The sequence below is a fragment of the Theropithecus gelada genome, chromosome X (genome assembly GCF_003255815.1).
Source record: "Theropithecus gelada isolate Dixy chromosome X, Tgel_1.0, whole genome shotgun sequence".
NCBI classification, from domain to species: domain Eukaryota; kingdom Metazoa; phylum Chordata; class Mammalia; order Primates; family Cercopithecidae; genus Theropithecus; species Theropithecus gelada.
In genome coordinates, this window is record NC_037689.1 from 12,210,289 (window position 1) to 12,235,278 (window position 24,990).

The 24,990-nt window shown below is 38.4% G+C and overlaps 1 protein-coding gene across 2 annotated transcripts in view; it reads right to left on the reverse strand.

Moving 5' to 3' along the window:
- Positions 1 to 24,990, reverse strand: part of JADE3 (jade family PHD finger 3) — a 155,289-nt gene that overhangs the window by 50,521 nt on the left and 79,778 nt on the right. For both annotated transcript variants that reach the window (XM_025372683.1, XM_025372682.1), the window contains exon 4: positions 18,109 to 18,266. In XM_025372683.1, the coding sequence (XP_025228468.1) occupies positions 18,109 to 18,266 (158 nt within the window). The remainder of the gene's footprint in view (positions 1 to 18,108; positions 18,267 to 24,990) is intronic.

Genomic DNA, 24,990 nt, shown 5'->3' on the forward strand with positions numbered 1-24,990 from the left:
TCTGGAAGGTGGAAATAATTTTTACAATTCAACAATTACTAACATAGTAATACATAATCACTGAAGATAAGAGTTTTAAATCTAAAAATAATTATTGCAAGGGTTTGTTATAGAACACTTATATTCATTTAAACTTAGCAATTACATTGGAAGAGAACATTATTATTTATGGTTTTTGAGAATAAAGCTATTTTTTAATTTCAAAAACTGTTTAAACACCCTCTCAATTAGTGTAAATAACCATATTGTTATGAGGCACTTCCTTAACTTTCAGGAGTTTTGTAAACTATAAAAACAACAACAATCAAAACATACACAAAAGGAAAACTAACACAAAAGTTATAAAATTAACCAATAAAAATTAACATAATGCTGTTTTGTTATGTAGGGTGGGGAAAACAGTAACATATAAGACGTCTTCAAAACGTTCATGGAAAATAAAAAACTATATGTAGATTTCAAAAATTTGCACAAAAATAAATTCATACTAACTTTTACAGGCACTAAGAAGGGTAAGACATCCGTTTGAAAAGGGCCCCTATTAGAGCAATATAAATTTGGCTAAAACTGAAACAAGAACAAACATCAAATTTATGGTGAAATCTGGGTAGAAGAAAGGAGAAATCGCTGTTTTACAAAAAGTTCATGGGGACAATGCCCCAAAGAAATCAGCAGTTTACAAATGACTTGCTTGTTTTAAGAAGGGAAGAGACAAAGTTGAAGATAAAGCCCACATTCACATCATTTTCACATCGCATCAATTTGCAAGGAAAAAATTCATTTTGTTCATGCCCTAATTAAAGAGGACTGATGATTAATAGCACAAACAACCGCTAACACCACAGACATCTCAACTGGTTTAGCTTACAGTCACAATTCTTCAGTCACAATTCTGACTGAAAAATTCAAGTTAAGCAAACCTTCCACTCAATGGATGCTGAAACTGGTTACAGCCAGATCAGCTACAGACAAGTGCAGAGCTTTCAATGGAAATTTTAAACAAGTGGGATCAAGATCCTGAAGCATTTCTTTGAAGAACTATAACAGGAGATGAAACATGGCTTTACTAGTACAATTCACATTTGAAGACAAAGCACATTCAAAACAATGGCTACCAAGAGGCGGCAGTGGTCCAGTCAAAGCAAAAGTGGATCAGTCAAGAGTAAAGGTCATAGCAACAGTTTTTGGGGATGTTCAAGGCACTTTTGCTTGTTGACTTTTTGGAGGGCCAAAGAATGATAACATCTGCTTATTATGAGTGTTTTTAAAGAGTTACCCAAAGCCTTACAGAAAACTGTTCAAGAAATCTTTACCAGAACGTCCTTTGCTATCACAATGCTCCAGTTCATTCTTCTCATCAGACAAGAGTAATTTTGTGAGAGTTTCAATGGGAAATCATTAAGCATCCACCTCACAGTCCTGTTTTGGCTCCTTCTGACTTCTTTTTGTGTTCTAATCTTAAAAAATCTTTAAGGGGTACCCATTTTCCTTCAGTTAATAATGCAAAAGAGACTGCATTGACATGGCTAAATTCCCAGGACGCTCAGTTCTCTAGGGATAAACTAAATGGCTGGTATCATTGCTTACAAAAGTGTCTTGACCTTGATGGTGGTTATGTTGAGAAATTAAGTTTATATTTTTAATTTTCATCTCTTAATTCCATTATTCCATGAATTTTTAAAAAGTTACCTTGTATTTGGACAGAGTGAAGCATAAAGTACGGAAATTAGCATCTCAAACTAGAAAAAAAAATTTTAAGTCACTTTGGTAGATTTGTGAAACAGGAGATTAACAAAAAATAAAACTGGCTGGGTGCGGTGGCTCATGTTTGTAACCTCAGCACTTTGGGAGGCCAAGATGGGATGATTGCTTGAGGCCAGGAGTTTGAGACCAGCCTGGACAACATAGCAAGATCCCATCTCTAAAAAAATAATAAAAAATAACTGGGTATAGTGGCATGTGCCTGTAGACCCAGCTAATTGGGGAGGCTAAGGCAGGAGGATTGCTTGAGCCCAGGAGTTCAAGATTACAGTGAGCTATGATTGTGCCACTGCATTCCAGGCTGGGCAACAGAGAACGAGACCCTGTCTCTGAAAAAAGAACTAAGATTTCAAAATATAAAACTAGGACTTCTTGCTAATTCAATAACTATGCTTTCTTTCATAGCAGCCTGACTTATAAGGAATACATGGAACCAAGGTAGGTGGGTTTGGGGTACAGTGTTCATCATTTTCAAAAAGGAAGCTGCCCAACAAATGGTGTTGTGACAACTAGATATCCACACCTAAAAAAAAAATGAACTTGGATCCCTAATAGCTCAAGCCAGATACAAAAATGAACTCAAATGGATCAAAGACCTAACTGTAATAGCCAAACTATAAAATTCTTAGAAGAAAATATAGGTGTAAAACTTGACCTTGGTTTAGGCAATATTTGATATTTCTTGGATATAACATCAAAAGGACAAGCAACCAAAAAAAAAATAGATAAACTGGACTTCATCAAAGTTAAAAACTTTTTTTTGAGGCAGGGTCTCACTCTGTCACCCAGGCTGGAGTGCAGTGGTGTGTTCATAGGTCACTGCAGCCTTAAACTCCTGGGCTCAAGCAATCTTTCCACCTAAGTCTCTTGAACAGCTGGGACTATAGGTATGCGCCACCATGGCTGGCTAATTGTTTTATTTTTTGTAGAGATGAGGACTTGCTATGTTGCCTATGATGGCCTTGAGATCCTGGTTTCAAGCCATCCTCCCACCTCAGCCTCCCAAAGTGTTGGGATTACAGGTGTGAGCCACTGCATCTGGCCCAAAATTAAAAACTGTTGTTCCTCAAAGGACACCAAAAGGAAAGTAAAAAGGGAATCAATAGAATGGGAGAAAATATTTGCAAATCATATTTTTGATAAGAGACTTGTATCCAGAATATGTAAAGAACTCTTATGACTCAACAATAAAAAGACTGCCCATTAAAAAAAATTGAGTTAAGGATATGAATAATTTCTCCAAAGACAACATAGGAGGTATGCATGGATGCAGTATTAAAAAATGGGACATTCTAGAACAGGGAACTTTGTTGCCCTATTCATTAAAGGGTCAGATTTTCAGCAGCCAAGGACATACATACTCAAATGAATGTGATGGGACTTACAAGAAGTGAACTGAGATGACTCATTCTGGCTGTGTGAACAGCAGCATTTCATAGAAGACAAAGATAAATCTTGTGTTTTCTGACCTCATAAAGGCTTTTTGTGATAAAGTAGAAAAGGTCTCTTGAAAAGATATATAAATGGCTAAGAGGGACATCAAGAAAAGTTGTTCAACATCATTAGCCATTAGACAAGTGCAAATCATAATCACAGTGAAATACACTTCATACCCACTAGAAAGGCTATAACAAAGAGACAGACAATAACAAGTATCAGTGAGGATGTGGAGAAAATGTAACCTTCACACATTACTGACAGGAATGTAAAATGTTGCAGATGCTATAAAAAATAGTTTGACAATTCCTCAAAATGTTAAAGATGGAGTTACCATATGACTCAATAATTCTACTCCTAGGTATGTACCCAAGAGAAAAGAAAACATATGTGCATTCAAAAACCTGTATGAATTTTCTTCTAGAAGACCTGATTAAAAAAAAAAACAAACCAAAACTGTATGAGGACACTTGTAGCACCATTATTTGTAACAGCCCATACGTGGAAACAACCCAAATATCCATCAACTGCTGAACGGATTAACAAAATGTGGTATATCCATATAACATAATATTATTTGGTCATAAAAGTAATGAATATTGATACATGTAACACAGATGAATTTTCAAAACATTATGCTAAATGAAAAAAGTCAGACTCAAAATGCCATACATTGTATGATTCCACTTATATGAAATGTCCAGAACGGGCAGATCTACAAGAACAGAAAGCAGACTAGTGGTTGTCAGGAACTCAACAGGCCCTTCTCAAATTCATATGTTAAAGACCTAACCTATGATGACTTTACTTGGAGACAGGGCCTATAAGTAGCTAATAAAGGTTATGAGAGGTCACAGAGATGGGGCCTTAGTCTGATAGGGCTGGTGTCCTTATAAGGAGACACCCCAGAGTTCCACCCCCACAAACTGTGTGCACATACAGAAAAGGAAAGGCCATGTGAGGACACAGTGAGAAGGTGGCTGTTTACACACTAGGAAGAGAGGCCTCACCAGACATCAATCCTGATGACACTTTGATCTTGGACTTCTAGACTCTAGAACTATGAAAAAATAAATTTTTGTTCTTTAAGCCACCCAGTCTGTGGTATTTTGTTATGGCAGCCCTAGTAGACTAATATAGTGATTGCCAGGGGCTGGGGGAAGGGAAGAATGACTAGTAACTGCTAACAGATGTGGGATTTCTTTCTAGGGTGATAAAAACGTTTTGGAATTACACAGGGATGATGGTTGTATAACCCCGTGAATATACTAAAAACCATCATACAATGAAAAAGGGTGAATTTTATGGTACATGAATTCTATCTTGATTTAAAAATGTACATGGCTGGGTGCAGTGGCACACGCCTGTAATCCCAGCCAAGGCAGGCGGATCACCTGAGATTGGGAGTTCGAGACCAACCTGACCAACGTGGAGAAACCCCGTTTCTACTAAAAATACAAAATTAGCCAGGTGTGGTGGCACATGCCTGTAATCCCAACTACTCGGGAGGCTGAGGCAGGAGAATCGGTTGAACCGGGGAGACAGAGGTTGTGGTGAGCCTAGATCGCGCCATTGCACTCCAGTCTGGGCAACAAGAGCGAAACTCTGTTTCAAAATAAATAAATAAATAAAAATAAAAAATTATAATAGGTGAATTATCTCATTTAAAAAAATCTAAGAAAAGCAAGCTGTACATTTATGAAAACCACAGAGGTCATGTGACAAACTTAGAACTTGATCTGACTGAGGAACTTAGTAAAATTTTCCTACCTTCCATTCTCCTATTTTGATTTAAAACATCACTTATTAGTTGCAATGTTGTGTCTACTTACATTAAACTCTTTCAATCAAGCACTTGAGAAAGTGAAAAAATCTCTTTTTTTTGAGATGCGTAGCCAAAAAAACTTTTTATTTTAGTGTAAGAAAGGCAAGTGGGCCAGGCATAGTGGCTCACACCTGTAATCCCTGCACTTGGGGAGGCCGAGGTGGGAGAATTGCTTGAGCCTGGGAGTTCGAGACCAGCCTGGGCAACATAGGGAGATCCCATCTCTACAAAAGATACAAAAATTAGTCAGGCACGGTGGCGTGTGCCTGTAGTCCTAGCTACTTGGAAGGCTGAGGTGAGAGGATCCCTTGAACCTGGGAGGTCGAGGCTGCAGTGAGCTGTGATTGTGCCACCTTGCTCCAGCCTGGGCAACACAGTGAGATCCTGTCTCAAAAACGGAAAAAAAAAAAAAAAAAAAAAAAAAGGAATGCAAATGGTGAAAATGGAAGGCTTAGTTCCCTCCTGTTCTCATCTTTGTTTTTCTTACTTATATTTTGGTTCTTCTCAAATTTTCTTAATTAACATTCACCATTTTCCTCTCGGTTTCCTTTTCATGTTCTCCTTACAACAACACATATTTATTGAAAACCTTTTTATCTGAACAGTAGGGGTTCTGCCCTTAGGTAGTTTACAGTCACATCTTGTCTTTCTCCTTTTCTAACCACCCATGATTGTGTCTTCGTGTAGCCACTATCACATTTCTTGTTGAGACAGGGTTTTGCTCTGTTACCCAGGCTGGAGTGTAGTGGTATGATCACGGCTCACTGCAGCCTCAACCTCCCAGGCTCAAGCGATCCTTCCAACTCAGCCTCCCGAGCAGCTCGACTACAGGCGCATGCCACCATGCCCAGCTAATTTTTTTTACTTTTTGTAGAGACAAGGTCTCACTGTGTTGCCCAAGCTGGTCTTGAACTCCTGGGCTCAAGTAATCTTCTTGCCTTGGCTTCCCAAAGTGCTGGGATTATAGGTGTGAGCCACCATACTCGACCCCACTATCACATTTTCTTACCCATCTATACATATACACACCTTTACTTGTGAAGATTGTTCATATAAATATTTATAATGTATCTATGAATATAAAAGTATTATATTCATCATATACATGATTGGGGTATAACTGACATACAATAAACTATATATTTTAAATGTATAAAGTTTTGACACACACATCTACATACATTTGTGCAACTAGCATCACAACCAAGATAATGTGTCCGTCACCCCCGAAAGTTTCCTTGTATCCTCCTGCTTCCCTGTCTCCTCCCAGAAAACCAATGATCTGCTTTCTGTCACTAAAGATTACAGATAGTCCTTGCTTTGCATGGTGATATGATACCGTAAAAATGACTGTGCAAGCTGAAACTGTGAAAAGCAATCTTAATAAACAATGGGGAAACTATCATTGTTTAATAACCTTTAAAAATTTTGTCAAAACATTAAAAAGCTATATTCCCATTGACTATAAACATATAGGGAAATAAAAAATAATAAAACCAATATGTATTTAGTATACTATAATTTGAAACACTAGAAACATTGAGAATTACACTTTTATTTATTTGTAAAAACTTATTAAGAGTACAGTGCTTAACTCCCTTTCACTGTATAACTTACAACATGGAGTAAGCACCTTTTCTATCCCTTGGCAAATTGTCATACTCCCTTCTAAGTGTGGATTAAGTTTCCAACATTTTGTTCTTTGTGCTTTCAATGTTGTAAAATACTTCCAAGAATTCCTTTAATGTGCACTTTTTCACTAGTATCACTTCCTCTGGGACACCTTCACTCTTTTCACCATACCATTTTCTTCATTTATGTTGATAAGTTTGCCTTCACTAAGTTCTTTTTGGCTGTAAACCTAGAGCTTCTACAACAGCAGCATATCCCCATATTCCCATGGTTAGCTATTTCTTTTATAACTCCATTCATCTTTGATTGAAATTTCTCTTCTACTGTTATCACTTTTTATTTCTTTCAATGTTTCGTAGAATTCTCCAGTGAAACCATCTGGGCCTGGAGGTATTTTTAGGGGAAGTTTTAAATTACAAATTCAATGTTACTAATAACTTTGGGGCTATTCAAATGATCTATTTCACGTGGGTCGAGTTTGGTAGTTTGTTCAGGGAACCTCCAAGGAAGGTAGGAAAAATAAAGCACAGAAATGAAAAACAGAGAACACACACACACACACACACACACACACACACAAAATAAAAGGGCACGCTGAAGTCCTAACATATTACTAATTGCATCAAATATAAGTGGTCTAAACCAATTAAAAGACAGATTGACACAGCAGATTTAAAAATATGATCCAAATATATGCTGTCTAAATAAAACATACTTAAAATACAAGGATATAAGTAGGTTGAAAGTAAAATAATGGAGAAAGACATATGATGCAAACATCACTCAAAAGAAAGCAAAAGTGACTATATTAACATCAGATAAAGTAGACTTCATAGTAAAGAAAATTACCAGAGATGAAGAGGATTATATAATGATAAAAGTGTCATTCCATCAAGAAGACATAGCAATCATAAATGTGTGTGCACCAAACAACAGTGCTCCAAAACACGTGAGGCAAAAATGAACTGAACTCAAAGGGGAAATGGACAAATCCATGATTATAGCTATAGACTTCAACCTCTCTCAGTAATTGATAGAACCAATAAACAGAAAATCAACAAGAGTACAGAACTCAACACTACCACCAACTAACAGAGTTGAAAGAATTGACATTTATGGAATACTCTATGCAACAACAGCAGTATACACTTATTTTTAAGCACCCATGGAACATGTACTATGACAGATCATATCCTGGGCCATAAAATAAATCTCAACAAATTTAAATAACTGGAATTATTTAGAGTGTGTTTTCTGATCACAGTGGAATCAAAACTAGAAACTGGCCGCGCACAGTGGCTCACACCCATAATCCCATCACTTTGGGAGGCCAAGGTGGGAGGACTGCTTGAGCCCAGAAGTTCGAGACCAGCCTGGGCAATATAGTGAGATCTCATCTCTTAAAAGAAAATAATAAAATGCTCCAAGTCCAAGATATAAGAACATTAAGAAGTTTTTTCTTTGGTGTTGGCTGTATTCTTAAATTCTACATTAAGTGACTTTTTTTTTTTTTTTAATACTTTAAGTTCTAGGGTACATGTGTACAACGTGCAGGTTTGTTACATATGTATACTTGTGCCATGTTGGTGTGCTGCACCCATCAACTCGTCAGCACCCATCAACTCGTCATTTACATCAGGTATAACTCCCAATGCCATCCCTCCCCATAATAGGCCCCGGTGTGTGATGTTCCCCTTCCAGAGTCCAAGTGATCTCATGGATCAATTCCCACCTATGAGTGAGAACATGTGGTGTTTGGTTTTCTGTTCTTGCGATAGTTTGCTGAGAATGATGGTTTCCAGCTGCATCCATGTCCCTACAAAGGACACAAACTCATCCTTTTTTATGGCTGCATAGTATTCCATGGTGTATATGTGCCACCTTTTCTTAATCCAGTCTGTCACTAATGGACATTTGAATAATGAAAAATGTAAACACATTTATATGATGTTATTCTGAAAATTTACAGACATTAACATTTCTTTTTTTAAGCTTTGTGGTTTTAATTTTGCACTAAAAGTAGACATACACATTTATTTTTCTGCTAAGCAGTTTTCTTCTTAAATTATCAGTCTCATATGGGTGTGATATTTAATGGTGATTTTCTTTTAAATGGAAAAGACACCTTTCTTGTTTCAAATCTCTGTATACATATCTAAGATGGAATTTTACTAAAAAATAAAAGTGACAGTATTTAGTATAAAAAAAGAAAATAATAAAAAAAAAAGAAAACTAGAAATCAGTAACAGAAAGATAACAAGAAAACCTCCAAACACTTGGAAACCAAAAATCACACTTTGAAATAATCCATGGGTGAAAGAAGAAATTTCAAGAGAAGTTAAAAAAAAATACACTTAAGAGAACGAAAATGAAATTCAACATACCAAAATTTATGAGACACGGTTAAAGCAGGTGCTGAGAGGAAAATTTATAGTACTACATGCTTACATTAGACAAGAGAAAAAGCTTCAAATCAATAAATTAAGTTCTCAACACTAGAAACGAGAAAAAAGGAGCAAAATAAACCCAAAGTAAGCAGAAGGATAAAAATAATAAAGACCAGGAATCAATGAGATTAAAAACAGAAAAGTAATGGGCCGGGCGCACTGGCTCACACTTGTAATCCCAGCACTTTGGGAGGCCGAGGTGGGCAGATTGCTTGAGCCCAGTAGTTCAAGATCAGCCTGGGCAACATGGTGAAACCCCTGTTTCTACAAAAAACAAAAACAAAAAAACCCCAAAAAACAAAAATTAGCCCGGCATGGTGGCATGCACCTGTAGTCCCAGCTACTTAGGAGGCTGAGGCAGGAGGATCACTTGAGCCCAAAAGGTCCAGGCTGTAGTGAGCTGTGATCATGCCACTGTACTCCAGCCTGAGTGACAGAGTAAGACCCTGTCTCTAAAAACAAAACAGAAAAATAAAAAGAGTGTTCTGTGAAATGATCAAGATAACTGACCAACCCATAGCAAGAAAAAAAGATAAGACAAAAATTGCCAATAATAGGAATGAAAGAGGGATACTATTTTTTTTTAAACTTGTTTCAAGTATGTTCACAATTGTTCACTAAAGCATTTTTATGTTGGCTGCTTTAAAATCTTTGTTAAACTATTCTAATATCTGGCATCTTGGTGTCGGCATCTGTTTTTGGTCAGGTTAAGATCTTCCTGATTCTTGATGAGTAATTTTTTACTGAAACCTAGACATCTGGGGTATTACGAGACTCTGGATCTTATGCAAACCTTTGATTTTGGTTGGCTTCCTATGACACTATCTGGCTGGAGATCAGGGTTGGGGGCAATGCCTTGTTACCACGAGGTGGTTGTATAAGACCTAGTTCACCATTTGGCCTGTGTCAACATCCCTGTTACTGTTGGGTGGGGCTGAGAGCTTCAGCTCCCCACTAGGCTTCCACGGACACCTCCATTGCTGGGATTGGTAAGAATGCCTTGCTATTGTTTCCTGCATGGCCTCCACTGACACTGCTGAACAGAGGTGAAAATCCTGACTGTCCACTCAGTCTCCTCTAACACAACCCCAGATGTCGTACACCATTGCTGTCTAGGCTCCCTACTCCATCTTTGCTAGAGAAGGTTGGGGTGGCCCAAAATATTTTTCTGTGGTGTTTGACTGGAGAAGAGTTTTCTGTCTAAAAGTTTTCCACGTTGGCCAGGCACAGTGATTCATGCCTGTAATCCCAGCACTTTGGGAGGCCAAAGTGGGTGGATCACTTGAGGTCAGGAGTTTGAGACCAGCCGGGCCAACATGGTGAAACCCCACCTCTACCAAAAATACAAAAATTAGCTAGGTGTGGTGGTGTGCACCTGCAATCCCAGCTACTTGGGAGGCTGAGGCAGGAGAATCACTTGAACTAGGGAGGTGAAAGTTGCAGTAAGCAGAGATGGCGCCACTGCACTCCAGCCTGGGTGCCAGAGACTGAGTCTCAAAAAAAATAATAATAATAAAATAAAAAAACAAAGGTTTCCCGTCTGATAGGCTGCCCCTTTCCTGGTCATTTGGCTAGAGAGGACAGGCTTTTTTTAGTTTTTGTTTTTTGTTTTTTGCTGGTTTGTGCTTCTGGGTTGCTAGCTTCTCCAGCACCAATGCTGGGAGCAAAAAGAAATCCCAGGGAACATAAAACTGGGTTGTTCCTCAGGTCTCAAGGACTCTAGCTGTTCTGCTTTCTTCTGATCTTTCAAAGTCTTATGTTTGCATTATATAAAATGCTCAGGGTTTTTAATTGTACTTAGTGGGAGGCATAGGGAAAAGCACACCTACTCCATCTTTTTGGAAGTAGAAGTCTAGCCAAGATTGAATTTTAAAATGAAAGCAACACAGGGAATACTACGAACCATTTTATACAGGTAAATTCAACAACTTAGATGAAACAAACCTGTACCTTAAACTACAAACTACCCAAAGTCACCCAGTTTGAAATAGTTACAGGGCTATTCAAATTATCTATTAAAGGACTCAAATTTGCCATGTGTAGTGGCTCATGCCCGTAATCCCAACATTTTGGTAGGCTGAGGTGGGAGGATCACTTGAGCCCAGGAGTTTCAGACCAGGCTGGCCAACACAGGAAGACTTCGTCTCTACAAAAAATTCTCAAAAAATTAGCTGCATATTGTGGCACAGGCCTGTGGTCCCAGCTCCTGGGAGGCTGAGGTGGGAAGATTGCTTGGACTTAGGAGGTTGAGGCTGCAGTGAACTGTGATTGTGCCATTTCACTGCAGCCTGGGTGACAGAGCAAGGCCTCAAACAAACAAACAAAAATAACAACAAAAAGAACTAAAATTTATAGTTATAGTTAAGCAAATTCCCAAAGAGAAGCCTCTAGGTCCGGAGTGTTTCATTGGAGAATTCTATCAAACATTTTAAGAATTAACTCTAGTTCTACACCATTTCTTCCAAAAACTGGAAGAGGAAGCAATATTTCCCAACTAATTTTATAAGGCCAATATTACCCTGATACAATACAGATATAAATATCATGAGAGGTTGGGCGCACTGGCTCATGGCTGTAATCTCAGCACTTTGGGAGGCCAATGCTGGAGGGCTGCTTGAGGCCAGGAGCTTGAGACCAGCCTGGGCAACATGGTGAAACCCTGTCTCTATAAAAAATACAAAAATCAGCTGGGCGTGGCAACGAACACTTGTAATCCCAGCTACTCAGGAGGCTGAGGCAGGAGGATCACTTGAGCCTAGGAGGTGGAGGTTGTACTGGGCTTGAGATGGTGCCACTGCACTCCAGCCTGGGCAACAGAGTGAGACCCTGTCTCTCACATTATATATATATATAAAAATTATATTATAAATTATATAAGACTACAGGTCACTATTCCTCGGGAACATAAAAATAAGACATGAAAATATACAGACATAACAATTTCCAACAAGATATTTGCAAATCAAATCAAGCAATATAAAAATATAATATAATCCCTGATCAACTTGGTGCTATGGACTGAATTGTGTCACTCCCAAAGTGACTGTATTTGGAGACAAGACCTACAGGAGGTAATTAAGCTTAAATAAGGTCATAAGGGAAAGGTCATGTGAGCACACAGTGAGAAGGAGGCAAGCAAGGAAGACAGACCTTACCAGAAACTGAACTCTGCAAGACCTTGATCTGGGACTTCCAGCCTCCAGAACTTTGAGAAATAAATTTTTGTTGTTTAAGCCATCCAGCCTGTGATATTTTGTTATGGCAGCCCAAGTTGACTAATACTTAGGTTTGTTCCAGCAATGCAAGGCTGGTGCAATATTAAAAAAATCAATCAATGTAATCTATAACATTAACAGGTTGAAGAAGAAAAAAATCACCTGATCATATCATTTGATAGGGATCATTTCAGTTGACAAAATTGAAAACCCATTTACGAAAAAAACTACCACACACTAGGAGTAGAGGTGAACTTCTTCAACTTGACAAAGAACATCTATGAAAAACCCTATAGTGGCCAGACGTGGCGGCTCATGCCTGTAATCCCAGCACTTTGGGAGGCTGAGACGGGCAGATCACAAGGCCAGGAGATCGAGACGATCCTGGCTAACACGGTGAAACTCCGTCTCTACTAAAAATACAAAAAATTAGCTGGGCGTGGTGGTGGGCGCCTGTAGTCCCAGCTACTTGGGAGGCTGAGGCAGGAGAATGGCATGAACCCGGGAGGTGGAGCTTGCAGTAAGCTGAGATCGCACCACTGTACTCCAGCCTGGGGGACAGAGCGAGACTCCGTCTTAAAAAAAAAAAAAAAGAAAAAAAGAAAAACTCTATAGTTAATATCATACTTAATATATTGAAAGACTAAAAGCCTTCCACCTAAGATTGGGAACAAGACAAGGATGTCTGCTCTCTCCACTGCTATTTGACATATTACTAGACATTTTAGCTACTAGAATAAGGCAAGAAAAGAAATAAAAAGTAAACAGATTGGAAAGAAAGAAAGAAAACCATGTTTATTTGCAGGTGACATGATGGTTTACACAGAAAATCCTAAGGAATCTTTCTTTTTTTTTTTTTTTTGTTTAAATAAAACTGCCAGAACTAAGTAATTCAGCAGGGTCACAGGAACACAAGATCAACACACAAAAATTGGTTGTATTTGTATATACTAGCAATGACCATGTGGAAACCTAAATTATAAATACAATACCATTAACAATTGCTCAAAAATTTTTAACACTTAAGTATACATTTAGCAAAATGTGTACAGGACTTGTACAGATGTCAATTCTCCCCAAGTGATATAGGTTTAATACAATCCTTATGAAAATCCAGCAAGATTTTTTGTATATATGGAAAGCTTATTATAAAATTTGAATGGAAAGACAAAGAAAATGGAATAGCCACAGCAATTTTGAAAAAAGAATAAAGTGGGAAGAATCAACTTACCTGATTTTGAACTTTGACCTATGCCTCCCATCTTAACAAAATTCAAAATGGTTCATACATTTAAATGTAAAACTATAAAACTCTTAAAAGAAAACATAGGAGAATATACCTACACACACACACACACACATATATATATATATATATATTTTTTTTTTTTTTGAGACGGAGTCTCTCTCTGTTGCCCAGGCTGGAGTGCAGTGGTGCGATCTCGGCTCACTGCAAGCTCCACTTCCTGGGTTCACGCCATTCTCCTGCCTCAGCCTCCCGAGTAGCTGGGACTACAGGCATGCGCCACCACACCCGGGTAATTTTTTTGTCTTTTTTAGTAGAGACGGGGTTTCACCATGTTAGCTAGGATGGTCTCGATCTCCTGACCTTGTGATCCGCCCGCCTCGGCCTCCCAAAGTGCTGGGATTACAGGCGTGAGCCACCGTACCCAGCCGAGAATATTTTTGAGACATAGAGCTAAGCGAAAAGTTCACAGCACGACATTAAAAGCATGATCCAAAAGAAAAAAAAAATCAATAAATCGAACTTCATCAAAATCATAAACTTACACTTTGTGAATGACCCTGTTAACAGGATGAAAAGTCAATCTATAAATAGACTGGGAGAAAATATTTGCAAATCACATGTTTGACAATGGATTCATATCTCAAATTTATAAGTAATTCTCAACACTTGATAGTAAAAAAAACAAAGAATCTGATTAGAAAACAGGCAAAGATATATTTCACTGAAAAGGGTATATGGATGGCAAATAGAAAGCTCAGTCAAAAAACCTTAAGACTAGCTCCAAGTTAAAAGGCAAGTCTGAGAATAACTTCATACCATGGGGCTAAATAGGCCTGAATTTATATAGTTCTTAAAAATGTTAATTGAACTCATTTGATTTTGAAAATCTGTTGAAGGACATGAAAACAAATTATTTATTAATGTTCCAATATAATTTCATATCACGAAGATTTAATTTTTAAGGCGACTTACAAAATCCAGAAAGTAAAATCACAAGACATAGTTTGACCCATGCAAAATGATGATAGTTAAGGGTTGCTGCGATAAGCAGCTGTGGTCGAGGAAATTAGGTACTTCAAACAAAGTTTAGGTACTCCAACCAAATCCTAAACAGGCTGAGCCTCCAATATGGCTGGCTCATATTGAAAGCCAAAAGAGAAATCCAAGGAAGATGATAAAAATATGGAGATTTCCATTAAATTCAGAAAATAAGATAAACATATTTCATAATAAAATTGTTCTCAAAGTGTCATCCCCAGATTAGTGGCATCAGTATCGTGTTGGGAGTTGTTAGAAATGCAAATTCTCAGACCTCGCACCTCAGATCTGCTGAACCAAAAACTGGGGGTGAGGTTAAGAAATCTGTTCTAACAAGCCCTCCAAATGACTCTGATGCACCCTAAAATTTGAGAATTACTGTTCCATAGGAAAGGCTACATACTACAGTACAAGTCTTATTGATATTTTCTAAAAAACAGAAACTGATATACCTACCAAGAGCAACCAGTTAAGGATTTCATTAAGGAATTCAATATGATCAATAATTTAATAGTCTGCCTTGTTGTTCCATTAAAATTAAGAGTTTCATATGATAGGCAAAGAACTATGGGAAACAGAAGAGATTTACCAACAATTCACAGCACTTATAATGGTAAATATTTGCAGCCCTCAGAACAAATATTAGAGCACTGAAGCCACACATGAATTAGGAACGCACATCCCTATATTTGAAAACAACTTAAACTCTTTTAGTTCCTAAAATTACTGTTCTTAGGCTGAGTGCGGGGGCTCACACATTTAATTCTAGCACTTGGGAGGCTGAGGTGGGCAAATTACTTGAGGCTGGGAGTTTGAGACCAGACTGGCCAATATGGTGAAACCCCTTCTCTACTAAAAACACAAAAATCAGCTGGGCATGGTGGCACATGCCTGTAAACCCAGCTACTCAGGTGGCTGAGGCACGAGAATCACTTGAACTCAGGAGGCGGAGGTTGCAGTGAGCTGACATCATGCCACTGCACTCCAGCCTGAGTGATAGAGCGAGACTCTGTCTCAAAAAATTAAAAAAATGAAAATAAATTACTGTTCTTAAACTGTTGCTCCATTCTTGCTACCCTACTTATCCATGGCTCACTTAACAGACAACATTTTTAAAGTGGTACATGGGCCATTTTCCACTCAGCCTAAAAGATTAAAATCACCTCCAATGAGTAGACAATTGATACTGACTTACCAACAAGACCAAAGTCAAGATGTTAGTCACACTCAATAATCCTCGGAGTATCAATGGAATGGTGATGGTCAACTCAGCACCAGGGCTGCTATAGTTGTACAAAAATACTGACAACAAGGACATGAAAACGCTCAACTCCTATGTTCATTCATGATGCTATTCTGATTTTTAGGGGGCAGGAGATGGTGCTGATGAGCCAGTAAGTTTTGAGACATATGCTGAGCAAGGCTGTGGAGCTTTAATTAACAGGGCATAGGCAGCCTCTCTGTGGGTAGGACAGCCTGGGTTTCTAGAAATGATTCCAACAAGCATTTCTGGAGCATGACTAGGTCTTGAAAACCTAGTACTAGGAGCAGAGAATTCAAGGATGTTATCTCTGCCCTTAAAAAAATCTAATATGTAATAGAAATAGATGGGTGTACAATAAGATCTACAATTTCTCACAGTAACCAGCAGGTCCCACTAGCCCCTTTATTTGGCACTCTACATTCTATTCATTCATTCATTCACTCAAACTTTTACTCAACATTTTGTTTAATGCCAACCTTTGTGTAAAGTACTGGAAACACAAAGACCAGAAAGAAAAAATGGCTTCCAAAATCAGTCGCTACTCTTTAGCTGAACTTATTACTTATTACTTCCTATGGCAGAAAAGTCTTTCTCTCCTCTTTCTTCAAAACCAAAGCCCTCTCCTACTTCAATTTTCTTCTCAGGTCTAATGCAAATGAAGGCCATGTGCTTATAGTCAACTCAATCATTCAGTAATCCCCTTTTATTTGGGTTTATGCATTTTACAAACTCTTATGTTTTTGGCCCTCTGTTTATAGGTACCATTACTCAATGTTTTTGATCCTCTATTTATAGATACTATTACTTTAAGGCCCTATATTATATATAAGTTATATATAATATGCTATATATAATACATAAGTTACATATTATATATGGTATATATAAGTTATATATAATATATATGTTATATATAAGCTATATATGTTATATGTTATATATATTAATGTTTTATGTGTTATATGTATTATAATATATAAACATTATATATGTTATATGTATTATATAAACATATATTATAGATGTTATATGTATTATGTAAACATATATTATATATGTTATATGTATTATATAAAATATATTATATATGTTATATATTATATATATGTTATATATGTGTTTTATATATATATCTATAACTTCCCACAGGTGTTTCTATACTTTGAATGTGTCTCCAAAAGTTTGTGTACTGGAGCTTTAATTCCCAATGTGACAGTGTTGGGAGGTGGGGTCTTTAAGAGATAATTGGGTATTGAGGGTAGAATGCTCATGAATTGACTAATGCTGTTACAGCAGCAGTTAGTTCTTGTGGGAATGAGTTCCTGCAGGAGTGAATTAATTCTCATAAGAGTGGGTCATCATAAAAATGAGCTTGGCTCACTCTTGTGATCTCTTAAACACATGTTCACTTGTCCTTCTTCTTTTCTCACATGTTATGACACAGTATAAAAGCCCTTGTCAGAAGCTGCTGCCATGCCCTTGGACTTCCCAGTCTTTAGAACTGTGAGTCAAATACTTCTTTATAATTTATACAGACTCAGCCAGGTGCGGTGGCTCACGCCTGTAATCCCAGCACTTTGGGAGGCCAAGGCGGGCAGATCATGAAGTCAGGAGTTCAAGAACAGCCTGTCCAGCATGGTGAAACCCTGTCTCTACTAAAAAAAATACCAAAAAAATTAGCTGGGCATGGTGGCACATGCCTGTAATTCCAACTACTTGGGAGGGTGAGGCAGGAGAATCTCTTGAACCTGGGAGGCAGAGGTTGCAGTGAGCCAAGATGGTGCCACTGCACTCCAGCCTGGGTGACAGAGCAAAAGACTCTGTCTCTAAATAAATAAATAATACAGACTTAGGTATTGTTATAACAATAGTAAACAGACTAAGAGAGGCATTATGTAATTCTGTTTCTCTCAGAAGACTAATAAATGCTACTGACTGTTGAGTCAGACTTGGAAATTCTTGTCTCCAAAATTTTATCATAATTTCAGATTGGACTTCAAATGGTTTTATCCTATGAATAATGGGCACACACTATGTCACTAAATACATGAGCCTGACTTTAACTACTGGCCTATTATAGCCTGGTAAAATCTGCTACTGGTCTGAGTGAATTGGTGAAGATGGTATGTGACTTTGTACTATAAATGCATAATTAGCCACTCTAACTTTCTCCCCAAACGGCAGACAGATAAACATGAGAGCATTCATTCCCTAAGTCAAAGGTGCAAGCATGCAAATACCTGAGAGAAGGCTGTGGAACAGTGTCTGGACTGGCTGGTACCTGGACTCCCTTTTCCCATTCTTCCTTCCATGTATCAGCAAAGAGGTAATAGCTATCAGGATTAATGTGGTGAGAATCTGGAAGTTTCATGGCACTGATGAGGTCCTTCCGGAATACCTGGAAAGATATTGCACATATCTTGAGAAGACCATCACTATGCAACTGATACCATTCAATGTTCTCCTTTTAAAAAGGCCATCCCCAACCACTCTACTTCCAACAAAAGAAACATCTCTAACTTCCTAAATGGCCAGATCAACTTCTGTTTGGAAAGGTCTGAAGTACTGACAAGGAAGCTAGCTTATTTGGGATTTAATAAAGGGTAATCGAATCCTTCCTGAATTATTTTCTTGGGTTCTCTAAATTTAAATCAACAATATAGGTTACTCAAAACAGTCTGTATAAAACAATCCTTAACTCTCTTAAATTAAGCAACAAGTTTCACTGATAGTTAATAATTTGGGCATCACCTCATTTTAAAATTTATTTAGAAATAATTGTAGACTTAAAGAAAAGTTATCAAATAGTACAGTTTCCATATATCCTTCACTTAGTTTCCTCTAATTGTTTACACTTTATATAGCCAGAGTTCAATTACCTAAACCAGGAAAGTAGTACTGCTATAATACTATTAATTAATGTATAGACTTCATTCAAATTTTCACTATTTTTCTCCCTAATGTCTTTCTGTTCCAGAATTTTATTTTATTTTTTTGAGACAGGGTATCAATATGTTACCTGGGCTGGGGTGCGATGGTGTAATTTTGGCTCACTGCAACCTCTGCCTCTGGGGCTCAAGCGATCCTACCACCTCAGCCTCCTGAGTAGCTGGGACTACAGACACATACCACCATGCCTGGCTAATTTTTGTAATTTTTTTTTTTTTTTGTAATTTTTGTAGAGGCAGGATTGACAGGTTGCCCAGGCTGGTCTCAAACTCCTGAGCTCAAGTGATCTGCCCGCCTTGGCCTCTCAAAGTGCTGGGATTATAGGTGTGAGGCACAGTGCCTGGCCTTAGAGTGCCTTTAATGAGGCAGTGGTTAAATAGTTGTGGCAATTGCCAATCTGCTGAACTACTATCTTTGGGAAAGATGGTGCTGTGGGAAATCCTTCCTTAGATCTGGAAAGTGTTTGTCAACATCCTAAAATATCTCATTATTTTCCAAGTGAAAGTCTTTACAAAATATATCAACTGATTACAAAACATAAGCCATATCTTCATACTTGACATAACTGCTTATGAAATCTGCCCTACATAGTTTCCTAACCCGAAAACATATTGCAGTGGATTGAATGGTGGCCTCCAAAAAGATATGTCCACATCCTAGTTCCCAGAAACTATGGATATTACCTTATTTGGAAAAAGGGTCTTTGCAGATGTAATTAAGTTAAGATCTTCAGGTGAAGATATCATTCTGGAATATCCAAGTGGGCTGTAAGTCGAATGACAAGTGTCCTTACAAGAGAAAGGTGGAGGGAGATTTGAGATGGAAGAGGAGGAGGTAGTGTGATCATGGAGGCAGAGATTAGAGTGATTTATTGATCCACAAATCAATGAATGCTGACATCCACCAAAAGCTGGAAGAGGCAAAGAAAGAATCTTGCTTAAAACCTATGGAGGGAGCACAGACTGGCTGATTTTTTACTTTTGGCCTTCATACTGTGAAAGAATAAATTCCTACTGTTTTAAGCTACCTCATTTGTGTTAATTTGTTATTATAGCCCTAGAAAACTAATACACATGCTTATCAAACAGAAGAGTAACTTGAAGGCTATAGACAAAGGTATACAAAAGCAGAGGCCAATGAAATGTGGTCCTTGTCTATGGCTTCAGAAATACTCAAACCTGGCCAGGCGCGGTGGCTCATGCCTGTAATCCCAGCACTTTGGGAGGCCGAAGCGGGTGGATCGCAAGGTCAGGAGATCAAGACCATCCTGGCCAACATGATGAAACCTCATCTCTACTAAAAACGCAAAAATTAGCCGGGTGTGGTGGCGCATGCCTGTAGTCCCAGCTACTCGGGAGGCTGAGGCAGGAGAATTGCTTGAACCCGGGAGGCGGAGGCTGCAGTGAGCCAAGATTGTGTGACTCCACTCCAGCCTGGGCAACAGAGTGAGACTGTGTCTCAAAAAAAAAAAAAAAAAGTAAAAAGTACTCAAACCTCCATGAAGGTGAAGTCTGGGAAACCATCATCCAATTCATACCTGTTTTTCTTAAGTAAATGAAAACTAAATCCAATGACTATTATAATTTTCCCTTCCCCTTTAGAGAAAAACAGCAGGCATGTGATAAGCCTGATTTCAATTTTACAAGCTAGCCACATTAAAGAGCATCAGATGTAAGTTTTCTAGAGAAGCATTTTTACTTAAGGCAGAGTGTGAGAGGCTGCCTTATCTTGCTATGGAAGTCAAACATCTCAAGCATGAGACAGAACATAAAACTGCTGAGTGGATGGGAATGTCAGTTCAGTACTCAGGCAGAAGATATGTGCAAAGTGATATAAAACATATTTGCCAGACTGGTCTCATTAACCTGCTTTTGATAAGAAAAGGCATTTTTAAAGTTTTTGAACTGAAAACAAAATAACTATAGCAAATCCCTATTAGTGAGGAGAATTTTATATACAGACAGTGGCACACATATACATATATATTTGTATATATTTTCATAAAGAAACAATAAAAGAATAAACCAAAAACTTAACAAAAAGATTAACTCTGCAGAGTGAGGAGAAAACAGGGAGGGGAAAGAGACTTATAGAAAAGTTACCAAAATAGTTGAGCTGAATCTAGCTGGATCTCTCAATATATTTTGTTTTACAGTTTGAAGTTTGAAGCAGGCAAATATTTTATATAATTAAAAAATCTTAGGCCGGGCATGGTGGCTCACGCCTGTAATCCCAGAACTTTGGGAGGCCAAGGCGGGTAGATCACGAGGTCAGGAGATTGAGACCATTCTGGTTAACATGGTAAAACCACGTCTCTACTAAAAATACAAAAAATTAGCGGGGTGTGGTGGCGGGCCCCTGTAGTCCCAGCTACTTGGGAGGCTGAGGCAGGAGAATGGCGTGAACCCAGGAGGCGGAGCTTGCAGTGAGCTGAGATCACACCACTGCACTCCAGTCTGGGCGACAGAGTGAGACTCCATCTCATAAATAAATAAGTCTTAAAGGAATATGGGTCTGGGACAGACTACCTGGATGGGCATACTGGTTTCACTACTGAGTAGCTTTCAGCAAGTTATCCAAATTCTGAGTCTCAATTTATCTATAAAATGGGGATAATAACTCTCACCTCATAAGGGTTGCAAAGATTAAATGGGTGAACCTGTATAAAGGACTTAGCACAGTATGGAGCTCATAGTAATTTCTAAATAAATGCTAGATGGTGTTATTTTATTATCATCATCATAGCATTCCTTCTAAAATCAGAAACAAGTATATAACTGAGTTCTTCTCCATAGTCCACAAAGTAATTGTTGATGGGGTAAGAGAGATATGAGTTCACAGCTCAGTTAAAATGTGCATGGTTTGGCTCCCAAAGACACAGTTCCCAAGCAAGAGCCCCATCAAGAACTTTAACCAACATTCCAAAGGCCACAAGGTAATGTAGAAACTTCACAAAATAAAACATAGCCATTTGTTGCTAAATTAAAGATAATGAAGGAGGGACCTAGATGCTGACCCTGACCTTTCTAGGTAATGAAGTTCAGAAGTTTTACAAGTTCTTAATAGTGTGTCTATTTTACATGCACTGGTAGTTTTCCCAAAAGTTCCTGAAACAAAAAGCCTTTGTACTTACCAGATAACTGTTCATTTATGGTCAAAGAGGGGATTCACTGGCTAACATACAGTCCAGAAGCTATGCCAAGCCCAACACTGTGTGCACATCTGGCCTGTCAGATGCTTGCAGAAACAAAGGAGGCCTCACTATGAATTCAATTAGAACATCAATGCTCAACCTGCCAGAGCCACAAAATGAAAATGCCCTTTGCAGACAACTCTGACTTTTATTGCTCTCATTAACATCTCTCAGTTGGCAATTTTTTAAAGCACAGCTCCTCTGAACATTTGTGTGACATTTTTCATAGGAAAAGTCAAAACATTAACTTCCTGTATGACACAAAGAGGAACACTGTCTGGTCCATGTGAATAAAGCAGAGAGACTGATCAAGTTCGATTCAGTCACTGAAATCTGAAGCTATACATAACTGACCACAAACTGACATGTCACCCCAAAAGCATAAAACAGCCACAAACTGGTAATTATATTTAAGCAAAATGAATTAATTGTAATTATACAATCTTTAGGCAAAAAGTTGTCAGGTTAAGAAGAATCAATAGCAGAGAAAACTTAGCAAAGAACACTGTGCCTAAAACCCTTAAAAACTCTGTTCTTGTATTGTCAAGACATTGCATCCCACATTGATTTTTTTCAATGAATCAAAAAGCTTATTCAATTTCTAAATTTAAAACTTTAAAACCCATGGAAATATTTTTCAAATAGTTTAAAATAACTCTCAGGTTTCTTATAAAGAATAAACAGAACATTTTGATGGCTATGGGCTAACACCAACTGCAACATCAGTTACCATAAAGCAATGCACCTTTGGGTTGCTTAAGTTGGATTATTCCCTTTCCCCCATATCAAACAGAGATGTAATGGAGAATGGGGAGCAACAAAGTCTGATTTAGAGATCTGAGCAGTTTTAGCACAAGAAATAACATCTGAAGGCTGCTTTGCAAATTATTCTCCCTTCCCTCAATGTCCCCTTTTGTGTAATAAGTATGCACTTGTAGCTCAGTGCTTTTTATCTGCTGCAGGTCAGAAAACCAAATAATTAAGCTTGTTAGAAATATAGGTACAATGATATAAACAGGCTTTACTAGAGAGTATGTAGTGCTCTCCACTGAATTAAAATATATGAGCTTTCATTCTGTTGCTATGAAAGTCTTGGATAATAACGAGACTCCAGGCCTACAGATGATATGCAGTCAATGTTTTAAGATAGGTTGATATGTTTTACACACCAGACTAGTAGTCGAAAATACCCTAGCTTCTGATAACAAATGGAAGACTTTTTAATAGTCTCCCAAAGTGCTGGGATTGTAGGTATGAGCCACGGCACTCAGCCAGTTACTATGTACTTTTTCTAGGGATTAAAAAAACCAACAACAACTTTAAAGTATGGGCCCTTTTAAGAATCAGATAGGCTACTATCTCAGAAAAAAATTAACAAAGAACATACCCTTAAAAATCTGTATACAATTTCCAGAAGGTACACAAAGCCCCTGAACCATACAGGGGATTCACATATCCCTAGGAAACTCTTCTCTACGGGATAAATTAGAGGGAGACTTGCATAAGAATCTCACTGATACACTAAATACCAAAGAAAAATATATATCTTTTAATGCAGCCAATTAATCCTCTGCAAAAAGGATAATTTATATTGCATGTCAGTGACTAATTCCCAGTAAAATCGTAAGGCTCAAGAATTCTGGTTTTGTCTCAGACCTGTAGTCAGAAAACAAAACAAAACAATCTCCCGTTTTTATAAGAAGCAAATGGCAGGACAGGCAGCAAATTAACAAATTTTCATGAACCCATCAGAGAAATGAATCACAGCACAAATAGCCAATTCAGAGAGACAGGTGCCTGCAGGGAGACACAGGGCAGAGCATTTGGTTACCTGTGGCAGAAGCCACAGCAGGAACATTAAACTAGAAATTTTGAATCGCTGGATGCTGTGTGGGGACTGATATAAGAATATGAAGTTCCTGGGTGCTGTAGTTATGGGGGGGGGGTCCCAACCGCTTGCAAGCTTTTTCTTCAGAAACCCAATTCCGCTCACACAGGGAAGCTGGGGTGGGGGGCGTGGTACCTGGAGAAAGCACCAGAGCGGTGCTGTCTGGGTACTTGGTGCTTAGTACCCTGGTTCCCTTACCAAACAAAAGGCTTCATCTGCAGGGGAAGGGTATCAAGTGAGGGCAATGGTGCAGTTTCATCACTGCTGGGAGAAGGGAAAAGCATCCAGCCTCAGCCTCCCTGTGTTACCTAAGGGGCAAAAAGGTAACCTACAGGAGCGAGAACCTCAAGGACAAAGGCTGAGAACATCAGAAGGTATCTGCTACAGGCCAATGAGGGAATAGGGGGCAGGGGCAAAAAGGCTCTACCTGAAGACTACCTTCCCCACCACCACTTCCACCCCCAGAAACAGGACCCCTACGCACCCTAAAGACTAAGAAACAGTTAATGAGAAGATTAGCGAATGCTGCCCCTCCCCCATACCGTCTACTATGCTAAAGCCTCCAGGGATAATAACATTGGCTAACAGTTTGGGAGAGCTGCAAGAGACAAAATTCCTATGAGGACAAGCACAAAGAGACCTTGAGCCAAGAGGAGAGACAAAAACAGGGTCACTAGAAGAAGTTGAAGTCTGTGTTACAGCAATAACAAATTTCAAACACTCTCATATATTGCTGGTGTGACTGAAAAATGATGAGCCCCTTTGGAAAACAGCCTCGTAGTTCTTTAAATAGTTAAATGGTTAAGTAGAGTTACTATATGACCCAACAATTCCACTCCTATGTGTGTAGTCAAGACAACTGAAAATGCACGTCAACACAAAAACTTGTACCTGAATGTTCAAAGCAGAATTACTCATAATACCTCATAAGTGGAAACAACCCAAATGTCCACCAACTGATGAACAGATAAACAAAATGTGTACTGATAAAATGTAGTATCATTCAGTCATAAAAAGAAACGAAGTGTCCAGGCACGGTGGCTCATGCCTGTAATCCCAGCACTCTGGGAGGCCGAGGCGGGTGGATCACCT